This window comes from Sebastes fasciatus, chromosome 6 (assembly GCF_043250625.1).
Source record: "Sebastes fasciatus isolate fSebFas1 chromosome 6, fSebFas1.pri, whole genome shotgun sequence".
NCBI classification, from domain to species: domain Eukaryota; kingdom Metazoa; phylum Chordata; class Actinopteri; order Perciformes; family Sebastidae; genus Sebastes; species Sebastes fasciatus.
In genome coordinates, this window is record NC_133800.1 from 36,471,260 (window position 1) to 36,495,654 (window position 24,395).

A 24,395-nucleotide genomic window follows, 5' to 3' on the forward strand; every position below is an offset into this window, starting at 1 on the left:
ACAGCTTCACCTGTGTCCGTTAAGTCAACTAAAGTCAGCGTCCTGTTGCTGGCGCCTGTGCTCGCTCTACATAGACATGAAGGAGCATCGCTCAACACAGTGAGGAGACACACGTCAGCTAAAAGCACAATACCACTCTATATTTCAGCTGCTTGGCAGTAATGTTAGCTGACCAGACGAAGGTCTCTCCATGAATCAATGCTGATCCTAGTGTTGGCTTTTCCCGCCTCAGCCTCCCGACCGCGGCCGGAGGGAACGGGGGAGACGATAACGTTTCTCTCTGCGGAGCCCCGTCACTTCACAAGACACGGGAAACCTCTGTTGGTCTGGAGGAGCTGCAGCAGTTATTTCTGCACAAACGTCCACTGAACATTCACTAGATATTCTCAGAGCTAAACTAACTCTTCTGCAGTGTGGAGTGAGCAGCATGCACGTGAGAGGTGGAGAGAGACAGCGAGAACGTGCGCTGTCTGAGTGAAGGCAAGCAGGCAGAGGAGGAGAGGCTCCGGCCACACGCGAGCGCGCATGGGATCCCGACCCGGTAGATTTATACGCCTAAAAAGTTACAAACAGTCCCTTTAAAGGTCCCATATTATAAAAAAGTGAGATGTTCATGTTTTTTTTATTATAAAGCAGGCTTAAGTTCTATATAAATACTGTGAAAGTATCAAAACACTCAATCCACAGGGAAATACACACAGCCCGTATACAGAAACTCTGCATTTGAAACAAGTTGTCAGGAATTCTGCCCATCTGTGATGTCACGAATATACAACATTTAGATCCTTTACACAATTTTAAACAAAAACATACTAAATGTGTCCCAGTTTATTCCTGGTTGCAGTGTATGTAAATAACATCAGCTGACAGGAAGTACACATGGACCCAAGCTGTTGCCTGGCAACGCAACTCCGTTGCAATCCCGTCAAAATGCGCTAAAATGGAGCGTTTCAGACAGAGGGTGAATACAGGCATATTCAGGCTGACAGTATGAGGGAAATAAAGGGTTTTAGAACATTATAGCATGTAAACATGTTCTAATAGAAACACAAAATACAAGTATGAACCTGAAAATGAGCACGATATGGGACCTTTAAGATAAGATGGAACTTTATTTATTAACTTTATTTTTTTGCATTGAGCACTTTTACTTTCATACTTTGAATAAATGTAGATTAGATAGATAGATAAAGTACATCTATCAATCTATCTAACCTACATTTTCCTGATTATACTTAAGCTACATACCTTTACCTAGTAGAAGTAACATGTTCTACTTGTAACAGAGTATTTTCACAGTGTGGTATTAGTACTTTTACTGCAGTAAATGATCAGAATACTTCCTCCACCACTGGTGTGGTTTTGTCTGTTGACATTCCGCCTGTTCAATAACGTTTTTCAAAGAAAAAAAAAAGTAGTTTACATTTTTTTTCATCTTTTTCCCCTCTTATTTATTATTTTTTTCCTCCTCTTGTTTACTGTATTTTCCCCCTTTTATTTACTTTTTTTCTCCACCACTGGTGTGGTTTTGTTTTGTCTGTTGACATACTGCCTGTTCAATAAAGTTTTTCAAAGAAAAAAAAAAGGTCTCATAGACGATCTTTGTGTGGTGTTTCCTCCGGATCATATTGAGCGACGCACCGCTTCACTTCCGTGTAGTCAGTCAGCAGCTCTCTCTACCGGAGGAGGAAACGCCGTTAAACTGGAGACAAACTACAGATAAAACCGGTAAACATGTTCTATTAAAGAGCGTTTAGTGTGCGGAGAGTCTCCTGAGAGTTAACTGTTTATGTACTTTCTATATCTCAGCTCTGAGGAGACTGTAACTTGTAGTTTCATGTTGTGTGTTGATGTCATCATGTCATCATGTCAGCATGGCTGCGAGCGGAGAGACAGCGAGCATCACCTCAGAACCAGACCCACTTCTGACCCGGAACCACGACCTGGACCTGGACCTGGACACCGGGGAGGACGACCTAGAGGACCTGGAGGAGGAGGACCTGGAGGACCAGGACCGGGATCTGGAGCTGTCGTTAGCTAGAATGACAGTGGAAGGTAACACAGCACGACAGTGATTATAACAGTGTTATAACCAGTGTTATAAACACTGTTATAACAGTGTTATAAACACTGTTATAACAGTGATTATAACACTGTTATAACCACTGTTATAATCACTGTTATAATCACTGTTATAATAACACTGTTATAATAACACTCTTATAATCACTGTTATTATAACACTGTTATAATCACTGTTATAATAACACTGTTATAATCACTGTTATTATAACACTGTTATAATCACTGTTATAATCACTGTTATAACAGTGGTTATAACACTGTTATAATCACTTTACTTGAGTAAATGATGTGAATACACCACTGTTATAACCACTGTTATAACACTGTTATAATACTGTTATAATAACTGTTATAATAACTGTTATAACACTGTTATAAACACTGTTATAACACTGTTATAATACTGTTATAATAACTGTTATAACAGTGTTATAACAGTGGTTATAACAGTGTTATAACAGGTGTTATAACAGTGTTATAACAGTGGTTATAACAGTGGTGTATTCACATCATTTACTCAAGTTAAAGTAGTAAAACTACACTGTGAAAATACAAAACTTCACTCATTTGTTTCCTCTTGATCACTAGATTTTCTCTTCTTGTTTACTGACTATTGTATGAGTCATTTATCTCATTTTCCTCTTGTTTACTCTTTTGTCCTCCTCTTGTTTACTGATCATCTACTGAAGTTAAAGTACTAATACGACACTGAAAATACTCCACTACAAGTAAAAGTCCAGCAGTCCAATGTTTACTGTGGTAAAAGTACAAAAGCATCATGATTAACATCAAAATATACTAAAAGTACCCAAAGTAAAAGCAGTCTTTATGCAGACTGGCCCATTTCAGAATCATATATATTATATATTATTATATTATATTATATTACTGGATTTTAATTCACGTGTTCATCACTTTAAAGACTGCAACCACAGACTATAATTATTACAAATTATAAGAAACAAAGATTTGTTTTAATGTTAACTACAACGAGGGAAGCCTGTGAAATGTTATTGTACCGGAGTATAAATATAATAATATAATATTGTAGCTGGTAACACGGATCAATAACGTATATTATTACATCATAATATATTTAATTATATTCTGTATTATTAATTCGACCATGCAAAGTAACTAATGTTGTCAGATAAATGTAGTAGAGTAGAATAAAGGAGCAGTAAATGTACCTGTAATGTGTACTTGAGTACAGAACATGAGTAAATGTTCTTTCCACCTCTGATATCTAACTTTAAGTTACATCATTCTTGTTATTAAAGATAAATATCAGAGACACAAATTGTCCTGAGAAGAACGTTAGAACGAACAGGAAGTCAGTCAGATACTCATCAGATGCTCCTGCTGTGGTTGAAGAGTCACCAGGGTGAAAGATACTGATCATAACTGAAGAACATATAGTACTTACATAACAGCATTATAAAGCTCCACTTTAACCAGCTGCAAGAATTAAATAATAATAATATAACATCACTTTCAGCTTCATCTTTAACGTTTCACAGACGGACTTAAAACATAAGAAATACATAAAAAGATGTTGAAATCCACCGTGCAAGCTCAAATACAGAAATGTACCTTGAGTGACGTAATCCCCCCCGCTCATCAGCGGTTAAAAAACATCCAGACCTGACTCATACTGAGCGTTTCACCGTCTGATGGCGTGAGAGATAGAAACTCAAACTCTTCAGAGAGAGGATGAAGAAGACTAAAATAACTCAAAACCTTTTAAAGGACTTTCATGTGGAAACTGTGAGACAGTTTAACACCAGTGATCACGCCGGCCACTACGTGATGCAGGCATAGACTGTATATAAAGATGGACTGACCACACTGTACGGAAGGGAAGCCAAAATATCCAGATACGGGAGACGCCGTCGTGAGTTTTTGATCATGACGTCTCTAAACTAAAACCAAACTTATCAGAAACATGTAGCGTGATGAGAACGACCTAAAATGACAGAAACCATCTTTGGAAAAAAATGATTTGACGTGTACTTTGGCTGATGTCCCATCCGCTAACATGGAGGGCTTTATGACCTGTACCGCAGCCAGCCACCAGGGGGCGATCCAGATGTTTTGGCTTCACTTTACGGGAGCTGTGATGTCGTCCATCTTTATGTTCCGTCTCTTGGTTCCTTCAAATGAAACTGGTGAGCTCGTGTTTACAACACGGGAAGTCCTGTACACGATATTCTTGGCGTTGAAGTGGTTAAGTCGTGAAGAACACCGCTGCTAAGCAACGGCAATGTTAACGTTACTGACGGCGTCTAGAAGCCACAAAGGCTAACGATTTAGCAAGCTAGCAAGTGGGTAACAAGAAGGGGGCGTTCATATGAACTCTTCTCCTGAACACGGTAAACACCACCACGAGGATGAAGCCTCTAAATACTACAATACCCATGAGCCTCAGCGGCTGTTCCTGGTGGAGAGGAATCCAACCAGAGTCTTCAAATCATTGTATTGTTTTCTTATTTAGTCACCAGATGTTCCCTCTTCGTTTACGGACTATTTCATCAGTCGTCCGTCTCATTTCCTCCTCTTCTTTACTGGTTTATCCTCTTCTTTACTGGTTTATCCTCTTCTTTACTGGTTTATCCTCTTCTTTACTGGTTTATCCTCTTCTTTACTGGTTGTGTTTCCTCTTCTTTACTGGTTGTGTTTCCTCTTCTTTACTGGTTGTGTTTCCTCTTCTTTACTGGTTGTGTTTCCTCTTCTTTACTGGTTGTGTTTCCTCTTCTTTACTGGTTGTGTTTCCTCTTCTTTACTGGTTGTGTTTCCTCTTGTTTACTGGTTTTCCTCCTCTTGTTTACTGGTTTATCCTCCTCTTGTTTACTGGTTTATCCTCCTCTTGTTTACTGGTTTTGTTTCCTCTTGTTTACTGGTTTTGTTTCCTCTTGTTTACTGGTTTTGTTTCCTCTTGTTTACTGGTTTTGTTTCCTCTTGTTTACTGGTTTTGTTTCCTCTTGTTTACTGGTCTTCCTCCTCTTGTTTACTAGTTTTGTTTCCTCTTGTTTACTGGTTTTTCTTCTTCTTGTTTACTGGTTTTCCTCCTCTTGTTTACTGTTTTTTCTTCTTCTTGTTTACTGGTTTATCCTCCTCTTGTTTACTGGTTTTCCTTCCTCTTGTTTACTGGTTTTGTTTCCTCTTGTCACTGGTTTTGTTTCCTCTTGTTTACTGTTTTTTCTTCTTGTTTACTGGTTTTGTTTCCTCTTGTTTACTGTTTTTTCTTCTTCTTGTTTACTGGTTTTGTTTCCTCTTGTTTACTGTTTTTTCTTCCTCTTGTTTACTGTTTTTTCTTCTTCTTGTTTACTGGTTTTCCTCCTCTTGTTTACTGGTTTTTCTTCTTCTTGTTTACTGGTTTTTCTTCTTCTTGTTTACTGGTTTTCCTCCTCTTGTTTACTGGTTTTTCTTCTTCTTGTTTACTGGTTTATCCTCCTCTTGTTTGCTGGTTTTGTTTCCTCCTGTTTACTGGTTGTGTTTCCTGTCCCAGAGCTTCTGCAGAAGGCGCAGGCTGTGCAGACGGACAGCACGACGTCAGAGTCGGACGTCAACACGGAGGCGGACTGGGAGACTCAGGTTGCGGCCATGTTGGCGTACGGCTCCAGCCTCACGGCGCAGTACGACGGCCTGATGAAGAAGCAGGACGAGGAGGAGGTGGCTCACGAGAAACACAAACAACAAGTGCAGAAGAAGAAGGAGGAGGCGACCCGGCAGCACCAGGTGAGCCTGACACTCCTATACACACTGTTTAAAGAGGCACCATAGAAGAAGAGAATCCCACCGTCAGACTGTCACTGTGTGTTTTCAGGCTCTTCTGGACAAACTGGAGTCTCTGCGAGTTAAACTGCAGCTGAACAACTCCAAGGCCACCAGGAAGAACTTCTTAGCCAAGAAACAGGAAATGACCTCAGAGAAGAGCCGAGCCGAGGAGGAGAGGAACAGGTAAAGACCGAGAACGCTTCAGTCGTACTGCTGTTGTAGTTTTAATACCCAGAAACATGAGAACTCACCTTCTCACTCCTCTTCTCCTCCTCTCCGTCTCCAGGCTGGCCAAGGAGCTGGAGGAGAGCGAGAGGAAGCTAACGGCTCTGACGGAGGAGCAGAGCGAGGAGCAGCGGAGGTGTCGGGAGGAGCTGGACGAGCTGAGGCAGGAGATGGAGCGAGAGAGGAAGGAGGCGCAGGAGGCCGAGCGGCTGGCCTTGCAGGACGAGATCGCCGCCGTGGAGAAGCAGAGAGACGTCGCCATGGCTCGCATCGAGGCATGGCATAGAGAGGTATACACGCATCAGCGCTTCAATGTAAAACCAATGAATAACTAACTGCATGACGCTGACCTTGTGGTTACCTGTCACCCCCAGGTGGATCAGTACCTGAACACTCTCAGGGTGGAGTTCCCGCAGCAGTACCCTCTGGAGAAGCAGAAGTGGGAGAAGAAGGAAAGTCTGGTCCGGAGGAACCAGGTGGAGCTCCAGAACCGTTTCCAGGAGATTCTGCAGCAGCTCCAGCAGGGTCGAGAGTTAGAGTCCCTCCCCAGGATCAGCGTGCTGTCTCTGCCGCAGGTCCCCATGGTGAGACATCAGACAGTATGTCCACAAAGGACATAAGCAGCTGGGAAATATAGTTAGTAGATGGAGTTTGGAGAAACAGACAGGAGTACCAGCACGGGAGCAAAGCAATGTAATCTCCTCCAAGCCACCAGACTCCGTTGACAAAAACAGTGATTTGACCTCGTAGAACACGGGAGCTGCTGCCTCGATCGCTTAGTTAGTTCATGTTATTGTGTGACACTGTTTTTTTTAAAGGGTTAGTTCAGATTCACCAAAATCACACAAGAAAAACAAACAATCTAACCGATAGAGGCAGCGCTGCATCCCTCAGTTTAAACTGTGTTGTTTTCAGGATTATGACTTAAACGTCTTCGTCTTTTTGTGATATTATCATACGATCTACGCACTGCAAGCTGTGATTGGTCAGTAGGCGGTGCTTTTATACGAGTTGATCTCTAATCTGGAACATGAACGTGTTCAGCATCAGTTACCATGGCGATCTACCCCGATAAGAAGTGAACCACCTTCGTAGGACGGAAAAACCCTGAAGGGTTAACCCCGCTGGTCTACCGCTGCCTCGATCAGATAGTTTGTTTGTGTTATTGTGTGACTTTGGTGTTTTATAACACAAACTAACGGATGGAGGCAGCGGTAGAGCAGTAACTGTGTTCTGGGTGGTAAAATGACTGTTTTTGTGAATGGAGTCTGGTGGCTTTGAAGAGATGTTAGATAACGGCTTCAGTTCCCCGTCAGAAAAGGTTTTCTGATGGGGAGGTAAACCTACTGTAGGTGATACACTGACTATGGAGAAGTCTCAGGGCTCAAGGGTTGAACATATTTAATGTTATCTTGTGTTTCTCGTCCCGCAGGCTGACCTGAGATTCAATCAGGTGATGCAGTCACTGGTCCGTCCCCAGTTCATGGTGTCTCCTCCTCCGATCCCAATGAACCGAGCCTTCCCTCCCCAGAGACACCCGCACTTTTACCAGCAACAATTCCCGCCCCAGCCCCCTTTCCATCCCCAGTACCGCCACCACTACCGCCACCCACCACCCCCTCACCAGTTCCAGCCGCCCCTCCAGCCGCCCCAGTTCCTGCCGCCGCCTCAGTTCCAGCCCCACATCAGAGCTCCGATGAGGGTGACTCCGCCTCCCAGCGCCTCCCCGTCCCCGCCCGTTCAGCCGATCCACCCTGCTGTTCCTTCGCCGCCTCCCCCCGCTGCTGCTGCTGCCGCCGGCGCCCCCGCCGGCAAACTGGACAAGGTCCTGGAGAAGCTCGGGGCTCGGTTCCCACAATGCAACAGGGCCCAGCTGACGTCGCTGCTCCAGCAGGTGAAGAGCTCCCGCGGCACGCTGGCCGGCATGTCCTTCGAGGAGGTCATCGAGCAGGTCGGCTTCAAGCTGGTGCAGAACGAGAGGTCGGCCCCGGGGCCCATCAGCCGGCCCACGCCTCCGGGCCCCATCCAGAGGCCGACGCCCCCCCCGCAGAGAGCGTCGGTGGCGGCGGCGGCAGGTGGAGGTCAGGCCGTCGGGCCCCGTAAACTCTGCCTGATGTGCCAGAACCACGTGGATCCAGAGAGCCGCCACCCACTCAGCTGCTCCCACACCATCCACAAAGACTGCATCAGGGTGTGGCTGCAGTCCAGCAAGAACAACTCCTGCCCCTTCTGCCCGGCCAAGTGAACGGCCAGGAAACTCCCACCAGACTCTCATCAGTGCCACGCCAACAAGTGCTCCGATATGTTCAACACGGCGTCACGGCAGTTTGTGAAGTAGTCACGAAATGTAATCTATTTGATTCGTGTACATAGAGACGAATCTCCCTTTTTATTTTCATGACGCGCAGCGCGACTTTCAACAACAGATTTTTCGCGCTTTTTCCTACGAATGTCAGCTACGTGTCAATTTCTGCTCCCGTCTTTTCAAAATAAAACTACTCAGGTTTAGGAAATTATTTGGGTTAAAATAACACCGGAAGTGACGTAACTTAAGTACGAAAGTTACGTCACAAATAAATCAATGTTGACTTTGTGATAGATTCATGTCTATGTACACAAATCAATAAATCAAATTTCGGCGCTATTTCACGAACTGCTGTGCGGCTGAGCTGGATACGTTCAACAGATGTGCTTTTTCAAAGGACGTTTTTTGTAAAATACAACCTGCGATACAGATCAATACGTATGATTGATCATGTTAAATCAACTAAGAGCAACAGTTAACACGGTTGGAAAACAAGAACCTGCTTTTTTTTCTTACAATTTTTATGTGTTAATAATTTTCTCAACGCATCAGTGTTTGTTTGTTTGTTTGTTGTCTCATCACACGCAGCCAAACAACAAGTTTGCCAAAATAAAATTGATATTGGTAAAGTTGTAATTTTGATCAAATAATAAATAAAAACATGTTAACTTTCACTACTTGACTTCTTGACTTTGAGAGAATTGTTGAGGTTTTATATTCAGGCCTAATGCTAAATATGAAATGCTAACAGTTTATCAGTTTAACACATTTTTACGGATTTTTTCTGACATTTTTCAGAATTTTTAGAAACATGTTGGACTTTTCTTCTGCCTTTTTCGCCTAAATGGCAACGGCCATAAACCAAGATGGCGACAGACATAAACTTAGATGGCGACGGCCAACAACCAAGATGGCGACGGCCAACAACCAAGATGGCGACGGCCAACAACCAAGATGGCGACGGCCAACAACCAAGATGGCGACGGCCAACAACCTAGATGGCGGCGGCCAACAACCAAGATGGCGGCGGCCAACAACCAAGATGGCGACGGCCAACAACCAAGATGGCGACGGCCAACAACCAAGATGGCGACGGCCAACAACCAAGATGGCGACAACCAAGATGGCGACGGCCAACAACCAAGATGGTGACGGCCAACAACCAAGATGGCGACAACCAAGATGGCGACGGCAAACAACCAAGATGGTGACGGCCAACAACATAGATGGCGACGGCCAAAAACCAAGATGGTGACGGCCAACAACCAAGATGGCGACAACCAAGATGGTGACGGCCAACAACCAAGATGGCGACGGCAAACAACCAAGATGGCGACAACCAAGATGGCGACGGCAAATAACCAAGATGGTGACGGCCAACAACCAAGATGGCGACAACCAAGATGGCGACGGCAAACAACCAAGATGGTGACGGCCAACAACCAAGATGGCGACAACCAAGATGGCGACGGCCAAAAACCAAGATGGCGACGGCCAAAAACCAAGATGGCGGCGGCCAACAACCAAGATGGCGACGGCCAACAACCAAGATGGCGACGGCCAACAACCAAGATGGCGACGGCCAACAACCAAGAAGGCGACGGCCAAAAACCAAGATGGCGACGGCCAACAACCAAGATGGCGACGGCCAACAACCAAGATGGCGACGGCCAACAACCAAGAAGGCGACGGCCAAAAACCAAGATGGCGACGGCCAACAACCAAGATGGCGACGGCCAAAAACCAAGATGGCGACGGCCAACAACCAAGATGGCGACGGCCAAAAACCAAGATGGCGACGGCCAACAACCAAGATGGCGACGGCCAAAAACCAAGATGGCGACGGCCAACAACCAAGATGGCGACGGCCAAAAACCAAGATGGTGACGGCCAACAACCAAGATGGCGACGGCCAAAAACCAAGATGGCGACGGCCAAAAACCAAGATGGCGACGGCCAACAACCAAGATGGCGATGGCCAAAAATAGTGTCCAGGTTGAAAAATACCAAAGTTGCCCTTTAATACGCAGACATGAAATTGATATCGATCTTCTCTTTTCGCTCTCGGAAAGAAAGGGAATAACGATATTTCCATTTAATGTGAAGATGTAAGATTGAACAGTAAACATCAGAAAACAGGAGCCTTCTTACTAAAACATGATAAAATCATACGTAATAACAATAAACTCTCTGACGTAAAGACCTGGTTTTCTCTTAGTTACAGTCCACACTTCACTATAAATACTCTCTCTGTAGAGTCACACATCCAAACACTCAGGCGGAGGTATCAGCCCATAAACACTCCAAACAACCTATTGCCTTTTAAAGATTCCCCTCCGAAGACAAACACACACTCTCACATTGTCTCTCCCTGTGGACATCCCAGTCAGCCTTAATGGGAACGCTGGGCGGTCGATGGGCGAGGTTAAAGGAGCCGTCGCTTCCCAATAAATATCACAACACACACACACTCACACACACACACACACACACACACACACAGAGTGCTGAAATGTGTCTATCTGCAGTCCTGTGTGTGGAATAATGACAGTGTGTGTATTTGTGGGCTGCTTCCTGTTTACTGTCTGAACGTCCATCTTTCCTCTAACAAACACTCTCCCTCTCTCTCTCCCAGTTTAAAGGTTAGTCTCTCGGCCGATTTTACAGGCAGCGGTGCCAATAAAAGCTGCTCGTCTCCCAGTAAAGCTGCTGTAATGAATGAAGAACGCTGCAGAGGATAAAGACAAAACGCTGCCGAGGGTGGAGGAGGGGAGGTTGTGGTTGTTTTCTGTCTGAAGAAACAAATACTGGAGAAAGTTAAATAGTAAAAAAAATGTAAGAATCCTGCTAACTGACCCAAATGTACGGAAGCCCTGAGAGGCCAGAAAGATGAATAAAAAACATCTGGTGATCCATTTTCTAAATCTGATATAAAATGTTTTCTCTCCTGTGTTTATGGCTGAAGATCAGGTACAAAAGGGTTTGCCTCGATCATCTTTCTAAGTTCCTTCATTTATTTTTACCATCTGTGAAACAGGTGGTCAAAAACCAAGATGGTTTCGGCCAAGAAACCAAGATGGCGACAGCCAAAAAACAATATCATGATGGCTAAAAACCAAGATGGCGACAATCAAAAAAACATGTGGTGACAGCCGAAAACCAAGAGTGTGTTCCAATCCACGTACTTCCAGAAGTACACTTCAATGTAGTTCACTTTGTGCACTCTGTACTCACTTGAGTAGTGCGTAAATTTCAACGGGGTAGGGTCGTCTCAAATCGAATACTCTGCGGCGCACTTACCGGAAATGACGATCGCAACATTTGACCGCGGCTCGCTACCCGCCAAAATTTCTTCTGAAAAAAATGACGATGTGTCCTCCTGTTGGCTGAAAATGCATCGGTATGTTTACGTATTGTTTTATTCTGTTATCTACGTCTGTTTGAATAGTGGTCGTGGCTCCGCCCCTTCCGCTACGTAGCCAAGATGGCGACAGTTGAGTGTGGAAAGTGTCCAGCGTTCCACACTCAACGATCTGACCGTTTTGAGTACAACATCCGGGTACTTTGAGTGCACTGCATTTTGCCGTACTTCACAGTGTGAACGCACTTATGCACTCAAAATAGTAAGTGTAAGTACAGAAGTACGCGGATTGGAACACACTACAAGATGGTGACGGCCAAAATGCCGAACTCCAGGCTTCAAAACGACAGTCCACAAACATGTGGGTGACATCTACGGTTGTCGGACGTCTATGGTTGAAGTCTGTGGAAAGTTGCTGATTAGCTAATATGTAAATGCTAATTTAACACTTATTAGTAACGCTGTTAGTCGGCATCTTAACTTGTCTCAGGATGTGTAAATCTTTCCATCCTGCAGCCGAGGCCACAGAGGTTACATTATGTAAATTAAATTAAACATCTCTGTTTCAAAGCAGGTTTTAATCCTAAATGACCTGCTGTTGTACCTCCAGAGGTTCCTGTTAAAGATGGTCTGTAATGGTTTAAAACTACTTTTGTCCCTCTGCAGCCTCGCCGTAGCGGTGTGTTTTTTTGTGTTTGTCCGGTGTTATAGATCCGGTGGGGAGCGTCTCCAGGGTTCGGGGGTATTAGTGATGGTCTGCTGTGTCTCCAGTGGATCCTGTGACAGCTCTAATGTCGGTGTGATTTACAGACCGCTGGACAAACAAGCATCATTACCGCAGCCTGTAAACGTGGGCCCGGCCGACCGCTCCCAAAGTGGGGTCTGGGGACCCTCGGGGGGCCCCTCCAGAGGCTCCCGGGGGACCCCTCAGCGAAATGAGAGGGTTTTATTTGACTATTATTTCATTCAGGAGGAGATAACGGACGGAGGGAGAATGAGCGATCAGAGGTTTGAGTCTCTGCCGTCGTCTGCTCTCAAAACAATAACTGAGAGACAAACTTTTACGACACGAGGCTATGTGGTACACACATGTGGTATATCGGGTCCGTGTTCACTGCATATAAAAATCATTCTCATCAGGTCAGCGTCTCGAGATAACTTCTGTTACCATTTGATGGTATATCAAAACAAATAGAATTGAAGTCATTTTTCTCTGTAATTGAGTGAAAACAAGCAGAACAAAGTTTCTAATGCAGGAATATTATTTAAACTTTTTTTCCAATAAAAATCTACTTATTTCAAGTTTTCTTGATGAAGTTTCATTTATATTTAATTATTACATTTTTCTTTCTTGTTTCAAGATACAAACAAGTCGAAGAAACAAGTCGATTTTTTTTTTAAAAGAAATTTTGTTTTTTATTTGTCCTCAATTTTGTGGATTAATCATTTAGATTGATAAAATTGAGTTTCTCCACAAAGAATCACACAAAAGCACCACTTTAAATCTGCTGTTTACCAGAGATTTGCTTTCAATTTTCTCAGAAATAAGTCATTCAGCATGAAAAAAGATCTTTTTTTCAGACTTTTTTTTCGGACATTTTTCAGATATTTTTTTTACACTTTTTTTCCGGACATTTTTCAGATCTTTTGTTTCGGACATTTTTCACACTTTTTTTCAGATCTTTTTTGTCACACTTTTTTGTCCGACATTTTTCAGATCTTTTTTTTCACACTTTTTTGTCTGACGTTTTTCAGATCTTTTTTTTTGGACATTTTTTCAGATCTTTTTTTTCAGATCTTTTTTTTCAGACTTTTTTGTCCGACGTTTTTCAGATCTTTTGTTTCGGACATTTTTCAGACTTATTTTTCGGTCATTTTTTCAGATCTTTTTTTTCAGACTTATTTGTCCGACATTTTTCAGATCTTTTTTTTATGGACATTTTTCAGATCTTTTTTTTTTACACTTTTTTTTCGGACATTTTTCAGATCTTTTGTTTCGGACATTTTTCACACTTTTTTTTCAGACATTTTTTCAGATCTTTTTTTTCTGACTTTTTTTGTCCGACATTTTTCAGATCTTTTTTTTTACACTTTTTTTTCGGACATTTTTTCAGATCTTTTTTTTTTACACTTTTGTTTCGGACATTTTTCACACTTTTTTTTCAGACATTTTTTCAGATCTTTTTTTTCTGGCTTTTTTTTACGGACATTTTTCAGATCTTTTTTTGTCCGACATTTTTCAGATCTTTTTTTTCTGGCTTTTTTTTACGGACATTTTTCAGATCTTTTTTTTTTACACTTTTTTTTCGGACATTTTTTCAGATCTTTTTTTTTGGACATTTTTCAGATCTTTTGTTTCGGACATTTTTCACACTTTTTTTTCAGACATTTTTTCAGATCTTTTTCACACTTTTTTTTCGGACATTTTTCAGATCTTTTGTTTCGGACATTTTTCAGATCTTTTTTTCCTGACTTTTTTTGTCCGACATTTTTCAGATCTTTTTTTTTACACTTTTTTTTCGGACATTTTTTCAGATCTTTTTTTTCAGACTTTTTTGTCTGACATTTTTCAGACTTTTTTTTCGGTCATTTTCCAGATCTTTTTTTTCAGACTTTTTTGTCTGACATTTTTCAGACTTTTTTTTCGGTCATTTTCCAGATCTTTTTTTCGGACATTTTTTAGATCTTTTTTTTCAGACTTTTTTTTCAGACATTTTTCCGATCTTTTTTTTTCTGACTGTTTTTGTCCGACATTTTTCAGACTTTTTTTCTGACTTTTTTTTCTGACATTTTTCAGATCTTTTTTTTTCTGACTGTTTTTGTCCGACATTTTTCAGACTTTTTTTCTGACTTTTTTTCCGGACATTTTTCAGATTTTTTTTTCAGACTTTTTTTTGGACATTTTTTCAGATCTTTTTGATGGCAGCCAATCGAGTGTCCAAATCTGGGAAGCGAGGCGATCTCTCGCTATAAAAAATGCCCTCTGTGGACACGTAACATAACAGCATATTTTCTTAGATGGAACAGAACAGGGTCAAATGATTGGTTGACGCATCATTGGAGTGCTGAAAAAATTTAATTTACAACTTTATTTGTACCACTTCATTTTTGACAATTAAGTGCAGATTATTCTTCATTAGTGTCACATTTTTCCATTTGAGGGTGGATGTACGGGCACTTTTAAAATGTTGAAAATGCATCTGATAGTTTTTGTGTGTTTGTTTCTGATGTTTCTAAAGAAACACAAAGTCACTGGTTGTTTCTGTGTCTCAGTTCAGTCGCTTTAAAACCACAGAATTGTAAACGAGACGTTATTCTGAGGAGAGAAGCAGCAGTTTATTAGAGAACATCTCTGCTGAAAACCTGCTGCCTCCACACAAACAACAACTTTTAAGAAAGAAAAGAAAATCAATCATCTCTCTGAGTTTAACGTTCGTGTATTTTCTGACATTTTCCAGAACGTCGTCAAACAATCTGCCTCATCTCCGGGGTCACAAACTGCCTCTGCACTCACTGAGGAAACTGAGCCCATGCACTGTCAATTACAGAGGCAAATTAAAATAAGACACCAGTTTACTGCAGGTTATTCATGATGTGTGCTCCCAGTGAGTCGGTCCTCCGGGGACAAACAGTCTGAAGGCCAAACAAACACTTTAACAAGGTACCGCTGCTGTTTTCATGCTCAGAATCAACAAAATCGACTGCGTGACAGAGGAGCTAAATGCCAAACGGCTGCTGAGGAGCTGAACTGCTGCTGCTGCTGGAGGTCTGTTTGTTTTTGCTGCAGCTGTTTAACAACTGCAATGCTGCCCTCAGCTGGTCCTGCAGGGGAACTACAGTCCAGCAGACAGCAGCTCAGACCAACAACTCAGTTTACTCACTTTACATCAGGAAACATTTAATGTAATAATGAATACATCCTGATTATGAAGCTGAGTCAGTATCATCTTTTACATTTTTTATATATATTTCTATCAACTTTTAAAAGTTGATTTTACTGGAATTACTTTAAAGGCTGATCTTGAGAAACCAGCAAGAGTACACTAGATTTTTGGCTGGACCGCAGAGGGCCAGTCCTACAAACACAAAGATGAAGTTACAGGATTGGTCGGCCGAGTGTTGAAGATTCCTCATTGGCCGTTGTTATTGAAAAGGCGGGAAACAGTCCTTTATGCAAATTAGCCAATCAAGCGTGACGCGTCCGGCCCACGAAACATGGACCAAGTTGTGAAACTAGGCGATCCAGTTCTAAAATTAAACCAGATTCAGCAGTGGCATCGCCTATTTCTCTCTTAAAATGTTTTCAGAAGTAGATCTTGGTGGATGGTTTAGACGGAATAACAGAAAGTTTTCGAAAAGGCCGTCATGTTGTTTGTGGACGTCACCATCTTGGTTTTTGGCCGTCACCATATTGGTTTTTGGCCGTCACCATCTTGGTTTTTGGCCGTCGCCATCTTGGTTTTTGGCCGTCGCCATCTTGGTTTTTGGCCATCGCCATCTTGGTTTTTGGCCGTCGCTATCTTGGTTTTTGGCCGTCGCCATCTTGGTTTTTGGCCGTCGCCATCTTGTTTTTTTGCCATCGCCATCTTGTTTTTTTGCCATCGCCATCTTGGTTTTTGGCCATCGCCATCTTGGTTTTTGGCCATCGCCATCTTGGTTTTCGGCCGTCGCCATCTTGGTTTTTGGCCATCGCCATCTTAGTTTTTTGCCATCGCCATCTTAGTTTTTTGGCCATCACCATCTTGGCTTTCGGCCATGATGATCTTGGTTTTTGACCATCACCATCTTGTTTTTTTCGGCAATCACCATCTTGGTTTTTGGCTGTCAGGCCGCCATGTTGTCTCCTATTTGAAACCGTACACGGTCTAGACATATACTTGGTTTGGACTGAGTCTTGTTAAAAAAGTAGCTAGCAGTTTTATATCTATGTCTAAAAGTCCCTAAATCTAGAGAAAAAGGTGGCAACACTGACAGTCCATCGCTTCAGGCCTCCCTCTAAAGCAACTCCCCTATTATTATGATTATGAACATAAATATATCATCATGAACGTGAACGGCGAACATGGTTATTGTTACTGTAGTACTCACAGCTGTCAAGGTATAAATCCTGCCCCGTTAAGTGACTGTTTTTGATGCCGCTGAAGCGCGCAGAAATAAATATACGCTCCGTTATGTATTGTCCATTAAATTACCAGAGAGCACAATTCACACACGACATCCATCTCCATCAGCGGTGGTCAAAAGTGGGGCCCAGGGACCAGCAGAGGGCCTCTGACGGTGTCGGAGGAGGTCTCAGTGAAAGTAAAGACAGCTTGTTTAAAATATCCTTATTATGTTTGTAGATTCATATACAGCGAAGCTTCATGAGAAATAGACGAGGTTGTTGTTTGATTCACTTCTGACAGAAAGCTGGAGGTTAAAATAAAGAATAGTTATATTGTTTATACAGCATAAATGTATGAAGAGAATGAAATAGTGATCAGAAAGCTCTGGAAAGAAAAACTTTTTCTTCCTCATCACGGTGATGATAAACGGTTTTGTCTTTTCTTTCTTTGAGTTCACGGAGCTTCATCAGTTGTAATCTACAACAGAATATCGATGTTATCTGTTCGCCTGCCAATATTACTGCTGAATTATAAATACTGTGTTCATATTATAAACACTGAACTTCACTAACAAGCTCAACTGTCACATGATGAGGGAGGAGCTGTTCTTTCACTTCACCACCCGGATTCATCTTGCTGGATAAATCCTGTTTAAATCATAGACTGTATATAAGAAGTGGACGTAGTCACCGTGACGTCACCCATTGGTTTGTGGACTGCTGTGTTGAAGCCTCGAGTTCGTCATTTTGGCCGTCGCCATCTTGGTTTTATGCCGTTGCTTTTGGTTGTAGCCATCTTGGTTTTTGGCCGTCGCCATCTTGGTTTTTGGCTGTGGCCATCTTGTTTTTTGGCCGTCACCATCTTGGTTTTTGGCTGTGGCCATCTTGGTTTTGGCAACTTGATTTTGGCCATCTTGGATTTTGGCCATTGCCATCTTGATTTTTGGCCCTCGCCATCTTGGTTTTTGGCTGTGGCCATCTTGGTTTTTGGCTGTGGCCATCTTGGTTTTTGGCCGTCGCCATCTTGGTTTTGGCCATCTTGGATTTTGGCCATTGCCATCTTGATTTTTGGCCCTCGCCATCTTGGTTTTTGGCCGTCACCATCTTGGTTTTTGGCTGTGGCCATCTTGGTTTTTGGCCGTCACCATCTTGGTTTTTGGCTGTCACCATCTTGGTTTTTGGCCGCCACCATCTTGGTTATTGGCGTCACCATCTTGGTTTTCGGCCGTCACCATCTTGGTTTTCACCATCTTGGCTTTTGGACATGAACATCATGCTGTATTGAAGAAGACTTGAAACTAGCGATTGAGACCATAAACTCATGTTTACAATGTTTACTGAGGTAATAAATCAAGTGAGAAGTAGGCTCATTTTCTCATAGACTTCTATACAATCAGACTTCTTTTAGCAACCAGAGGAGTCGCCCCCTGCTGGCTGTTAGAGAGAATGCAGGTTTAAGGCACTTCAGCATTGACTTCGCTTCTCAGATCCCGGAGGTAGCTGCCTGGTTTTGACCTGAGTGATGAAAGTCATTTGATGCCAACAACAGGTTCACATGTTTTGACGAGAGAAGACGGTTAATGACGTAAAGAGGATCTGGTGTTTCGAAGTTTTGGGTCATGATGAAGAACATGTAAGACAGAGTTTGGCTCTTTGTAGGAAAACAAACTGTCTTCTTGTTGAGGCCAAAATGCAAATGGCGAGTTTGATCTGCATGTAAGTGAACGCCTCGTGTCCGTCTGAAGGCCTCCGTGGAAGACGAATGGTGTTTATCAGCCCGTCTGGAATCACACAGGACGCCGTCTAATTACCTTTTTTCTTAAAGGTTGTATTTATTAGTATCCATCATCGCTGTTGTTACATCAATTAATGCCGTTGACGGGCGGAGGAATTGTCACCCTCTCCCCCCCCCTCCATCCTTCACAGGCAGAAGAACCTCCTCTCCTCTCTTTGGCATTAAAGGCCTGTCATCCCAGCATGCCGCGGGGCCCCCGGCCCCAGCCCAGCGGTGTCAATTAAATTTGATTGACTGAGTAAAAGAAGCACACAAATAAGCCAAAACAACAGACACAAAAATCTATACATGACTCCTCCACCCCCCCACCACCCTTCGCCACCCCACCACCCCTCCGCCCCGGCTGTCAAATCAAGCGCTTGTCTCGTCCGTTTTCGTGGCGTGTGCCGCGGACGTCCGCCGCGAGACAACCGCCTCTGTATGTGTGTGTGAGCATCACCAAAACGCACCGCTCGTCCCGTCTGCACCGCCCGCCCCTCCCGCCCCTCCCTCACCAAACACCCCCCAACATCCACACAGCGAACCAATTAGCGGCTCTGGAGCCTCGTCCACGCTGCCGAGCAGAGGCCCCTGGGTATCGACTCAAACTGTTGTCCAATAAATGAGGTCTAATTTATCAGTTTAACTTCACCCCCCCCCTCCCCCCTGAAAGAAAGGGAGGAAGGAGGAAGAGAGAGCGTGGGGGAAAAAAAAGAAAACAAATAGCTCTTGTTTTTTGTTACATGAACTGGCGAGCAGCGTTCCTGATAAATCCTGCGTTCCTCACATTTCACGTCCTCGTTTCTCTCTCCGTGTTGTTTTGCTAATTGTGAGCCGGCGAGCTCATGTTTCATATTCGCGGCGATGATTGAGGGACGCTATTAGAGTAAAGCCCATTAGTCTCCGTGGGGAAGCGGCCGACCCTGCGTGGGAACCATCAAAGGCCAATTTGCTACCCAAACACCATAAATCCTGCCCCGTTAAGTGACTGTTTTTGATGCCGCTGAAGCGCGCGGAAATAAATATACGCTTCGTTATGTATTGTCCATTAAATTACCAGAAGAGCACAATTCACACACGACATCCATCTCGATCAGCGGTGGTCAAAAGTGGGGTCCTGGGACCGGCAGAGGGCCTCTGACGGTGTCGGAGGAGGTCTCAGTGAAAGTACAGACAGCTTCAGTCATTACTGAAAGAGCTGGAAGTTCTCAAAACTTCTAAACTTTCTAATCAATCAAGCTTCATATCAGATTTTTAGCTGCGACCAGCAGCTCTTTAGCTGCGACCAGCAGCTCTATAGCTGCGACCAGCAGCTCTTTAGCTGCGACCAGCAGCTCTATAGCTGCGACCAGCAGCTCTTTAGCTGCGACCAGCAGCTCTATAGCTGCTCTGTCTGTAGTTCGTTTGATAAAATTCCCAACCCTTTGGCGTCCGCAGTTTTCGCCCTAGGAGGCTGCAATTTGGCGCAGAGGTCAAGTGTTTGTGAGGCTGTGTCTGAATCATAGACTGTATATAAGAAGTGGACGTGGTCACCGTGACGTCACCCATTGGTTTGTGGACTACGATGATGAAGCCTTGAGTTTGGCATTTCGCCATCTTAGTTTTTTTGCAGCTAGATGTGACACAGGAAGATGGAGCTAAGTACAACCACACGCTGAATAAGACAGTATAGAAGAAGTGGACGTAGTCACCGTGACGTCACCCATTGGTTTGTGGACTGCGGTTTTGTAGCCTCAAATTCAGCATTTTGGCCATCGCCATCTTGGTTTGTTGGCCGTCGCCATCTTGGTTTGTTGGCCGTCGCCATCTTGGTATTTGGCCGTCGGCATCTTGGTTTATTGGCCGTTGCCATCTTGTTTTTTGGTACATACTTTTGGCCATCGCCATGAAAATGGCCATGACAGTTTTTCTTTGCCAAAATCTAGTGTAAGTTTGGAGCGTTATTTAACCTCCTTCATGACCAGCTAGTATGACATGGTTGGTACCAATGGATTCATCAGGTTTTATGTTTCATATGATACCAGTATCTTTACTCTAGCTTTAAAACTGACAAGTTGCGTTATTGTGTTAAAGAAATTTGTGACGTTAAAACAAATTTGTATTATCACGTTAACTTTGACAGCCCCAGTTACAAGAATACTGATAGACAAACAATCGGGATGTGATCATTCTGTAGCCTCATAAACAGGGTTTGTATTCTGCTTAGACAGTCGGAAGCCGCAACATAACGTCACTAACAATTTGAATCAGCAAAGCGATGCATCATTTCCACCTGTATCAAGTACTAAAACACATCTACTGTGTTTTGACTCAGAATACTACTGAAGTAAAAATACTGAGTCCAATACTGTCATACTGACGTCTGGCGAGGCAGCAGACAGAAGCAAGTTTCACGTCTTTCAAGCTAGTTGAGTTTCACAGAAGTGAACTGAAGACCAAAGGCTTCCCGAAGGAATGAAAAATGCATTAAAAGAATGGTTTGTTTTTGAAAATGAAAGTGATTTTAGTTGAACAGGTTAAAGTGAACATTGTGTAATGAACAGCCGGTAGACAGGAGAAGATGCAACAGAAGTGCTCCACTGAAAATGAGTTCAAACATGCAAAAACACCTGTGTGGTGCTTTAATGTCAAATAACAAAGGTAGGTCACTGCAGTATGTACAAAGAACATCTGTGGGAGGTCAAGAAAAGTGGTGATTCAAAATCCCGATTACAATATTTATGAAATATTGCCCCGATCACGACGCTCTCATTCAACAGATTCAAAAAAGTTTATTTGTCTTCACAACAGCTTCAATAAACAGAAGAGCAGCCGTCCGTCTCTGGACACGCCGGCTAGTAAAAAACATTCACTGATATTGCGTCTCATTTTATATTTTTGTGTGTCGGCGTTGAGAGTAAACATCCGAGTCGATGCAGCAACACTGAAGAGTTCATTAAAGACACAACAAACAGGAAGAGTTCAGTTCATGTCCTCCGTTACAACGATGGGTCCTTCGTCCTGAAGGAACGCCTCAACGATGAAGACGCTTCAAATAAAATAAAACTGCATTTCAGAAACAATGTCATCGACACAATCCGCCCTCAGACTGAACATCTCTGGTTGTTTAGGCAGCGAGCAAAATGGTGAGGGTGATGGAGTCTGGACATTTTACCTGCAACAACTTCCTGGTGACACTTTATTTTACGTGTCTGTAGTTTCTCATTAATTGAATTAAGGAAAATATTCTGTTATTTCACTTAGTTATGTGGAGTTAAGAATAACTTGTTGAAAAGCTCAATTTAAAATCAATTAATATGTATTCATATTCATTTATGATCGGGAAATATATCCTTTAAATTAGGGATGCACGGATACCGATATCGGGCTGATGCTGACTCAAATAGCTGGATCGGATATAGTGCCAATCTATTTAATTAAATTATATATATTATTATTATATATATATATATATATATATATATTATATTAATATTTACTGGCATTTTAATTTATGTTCAAGTTTTTTAACAAAATGTTAAGAGATATTTATGACATATATAAATACATATATGCACAGCCTCACCAGGAGGCTTCAAATCATTGTATGCATTTTGAAAGAAAAGAATTCGGGTGTGCGTTGCTGCATTATAAAAGGTTTACACTTGAATTATAATTCTGTTAATTTTGAAGATTTTTTTTACCAAGTTGCTGGTTTACGATTTATTATTTTAATAATAAATAGCAATTACTCTAACATTCTTCTCATTGAGTAGGTCGTTGTTTAGCAGCTGAAAAGTCTTTAAGTCAATTATTTAAAAGGAATATTTTTCATGTGAAAGAAGGTTATATATTAAAGGTTGTTTCATAAAGTTGTCCGATTGAATCTGTGCTCATTTAAAGATGGTGTAATGAAATGCTGAATGACTTTAAAACAGTTATTTTTATAATGAAGTTCTTTGTTTGCCGGAACAGAAGGGGAATAAATAACAGTAAAAAATAAAGAAATTAAAACATTTGTATCGGCCAAAATGTTATTTTAAACATCAGTATCGGCCCAGAATTTTGAAATCGGTGCATCCCTACTTCTTATACACGTTATATTTATTACTCTGTCGGGTTTTTATTCTTATATTGTTGTATTTTTGAGCAATCTCTGGCACAAGAATTTCCTCTGGGATGAATGAAGTTCTATTTTATGTTATATATCAGTGAGCCAGTCAGATGAATGTCTATACAGTAGTTTGAAGGAGATGTCTTCACAGCCTAACTCCAGCTCTGAGAGTTTATTGTTTTGTTTATGTTTTTTATCGAGGTATCCAATCGTGGACTTTCACTGGTATTGGTATCGACTACTAAATGTCTGGTATTGTGACATCACTGGACAAAAGTATGTGGACACGTCGGTCCGCTACTTCCTGTACTCTCAGTGATCAACACTGAACGGAAACACAGAACCGGTTGTGTCCAATTCCTTTAATAAAGTTTTACTGCAACAAGACAGCCCTGTCGCTGAGTAGTGCGTCTGTTCTGGACACACAATGTGACTCTGGGGAAGATGCTTAAATGTTGGACTGTTCCTTTAACAGAAGCCTGGACGCAGGTAAATCCTCCCAGACTCCACCGCCTCACAGATACCAGATGAGTAAACGCTGATCGGCCGGTTTGTCGGCCGCTGTAGAAGGTGCATCTTTAAACCTCCCCGTCTCAAACACATCACACAACTAAAGTCTACTTCATGCCAAAAATACTGCTGCATAGATAATAAAATAATAATTAAAAAAATGTGTGGGATAAAAAGAAATTAAATACTATATGTACTGTGGTTTTAATACTATTTGTTGTGCTGGTGCACGTTAACCACGTGCGTGATTATAACCACATTTATTTTTTTATTTTAAATCATATAACTGTGTGCATAAACATAAACATAAATACTTCATAAGTTCATCTTTAGTGTAGGTCAGTAACAGACAAACAGAAACCTTTTATCTCCATTTGATTTGACACTTATTTTGGTTTGTTTTAGGTCAGAGGTCAGCAGCCTGTGTCTCTTCAGCTCCTCTCCAGAGGCTCCCTGTGGAGCTTTAATCACATTACTGCAAATGAAGAACTGTTTTTTGTTTACATTTGCATTTTTATTTTATTTATTATATTAGGGACACTGAGGAAAAAAAATAAATCTGAGATTTCAAAAATAAAGTCACAAGTTTACGAGAAAGTAGTTGTAATATGAGATAAAGTCTTAATATTATAAAGTAGGAATATTACGTGTTATTTTCTTTTTTTCTCGTAAAGTTATAACTTTACTCTCGTAAAGTTATAACATTATTCTTTTAATATGACTTTTTTTCTCGTAATATTCTGACTTTATTCTGTAAATCTCAGATGTGTTTTCCCTCAATGTGGACCTGATACTCCGTAGTACATTGTCTCTTTGGCCCTCACTGCATTAGACTTATATACTATATACTGAGACTATAAACTGTGTTACCTTCATCACAATGATCTGATGTTTTGCGGCTCCAGACAGATTGTTTTTTTTGATAGTAAAGTTTGCTGACCCCTGAACTAGACCGATGAACTTTGTTATCCGAAACAAAATCAAACTAAAAAAGATGAAAAGTTGTATTATGGAGATGTGAGATTAATCTGCTGGACGCTGATTAATACACGAAACATACTTCAGGTCCTTCTCGTCTCTGAATAACGCCATCAAATACACAAGTTTCTGTCTTTCAGTCATAAACTGTAGAAAAAGTCAAAAGTCAAAAGTCAAACGTCG

At 42.1% G+C, this 24,395-nt stretch overlaps 2 protein-coding genes across 2 annotated transcripts in view; one reads left to right on the forward strand and one right to left on the reverse strand.

The window, feature by feature from the left end:
* Positions 1-1,600: 1,600 nt before the first annotated feature.
* On the forward strand, positions 1,601-9,066 carry rnf214 (ring finger protein 214). The gene is made up of 7 exons (XM_074639546.1): positions 1,601-1,728; positions 1,874-2,055; positions 5,594-5,823; positions 5,912-6,045; positions 6,149-6,377; positions 6,462-6,671; positions 7,520-9,066. The coding sequence occupies exons 2-7, from the start codon at positions 1,875-1,877 to the stop codon at positions 8,330-8,332; spliced, it is 1,797 nt and encodes a 598-aa protein (XP_074495647.1). The 5' UTR covers positions 1,601-1,728; position 1,874; the 3' UTR covers positions 8,333-9,066.
* Positions 9,067-23,920: 14,854 nt separating this feature from the next.
* Positions 23,921-24,395, reverse strand: part of sncaip (synuclein, alpha interacting protein) — an 18,093-nt gene continuing 17,618 nt past the window's right edge. The window contains exon 12 of the mRNA XM_074639547.1: positions 23,921-24,395. This exon is cut by the window's right edge and continues 1,489 nt beyond it. The gene's annotated coding sequence lies outside the window, so the exon portion shown is untranslated.

Excerpts from the sequence above, each read along its gene's own strand:
- rnf214 (XM_074639546.1), top strand. The coding sequence starts at position 1,875 with ATGGCTGCGAGCGGAGAGACAGCGAGCATCACCTCAGAACCAGACCCA. Across the intron at positions 6,046-6,148 it reads GCCGAGGAGGAGAGGAACAG|GCTGGCCAAGGAGCTGGAGG; the intron begins GTAAAGACCGAG and ends CTCCGTCTCCAG. Across the intron at positions 6,672-7,519 it reads CTCTGCCGCAGGTCCCCATG|GCTGACCTGAGATTCAATCA; the intron begins GTGAGACATCAG and ends CTCGTCCCGCAG.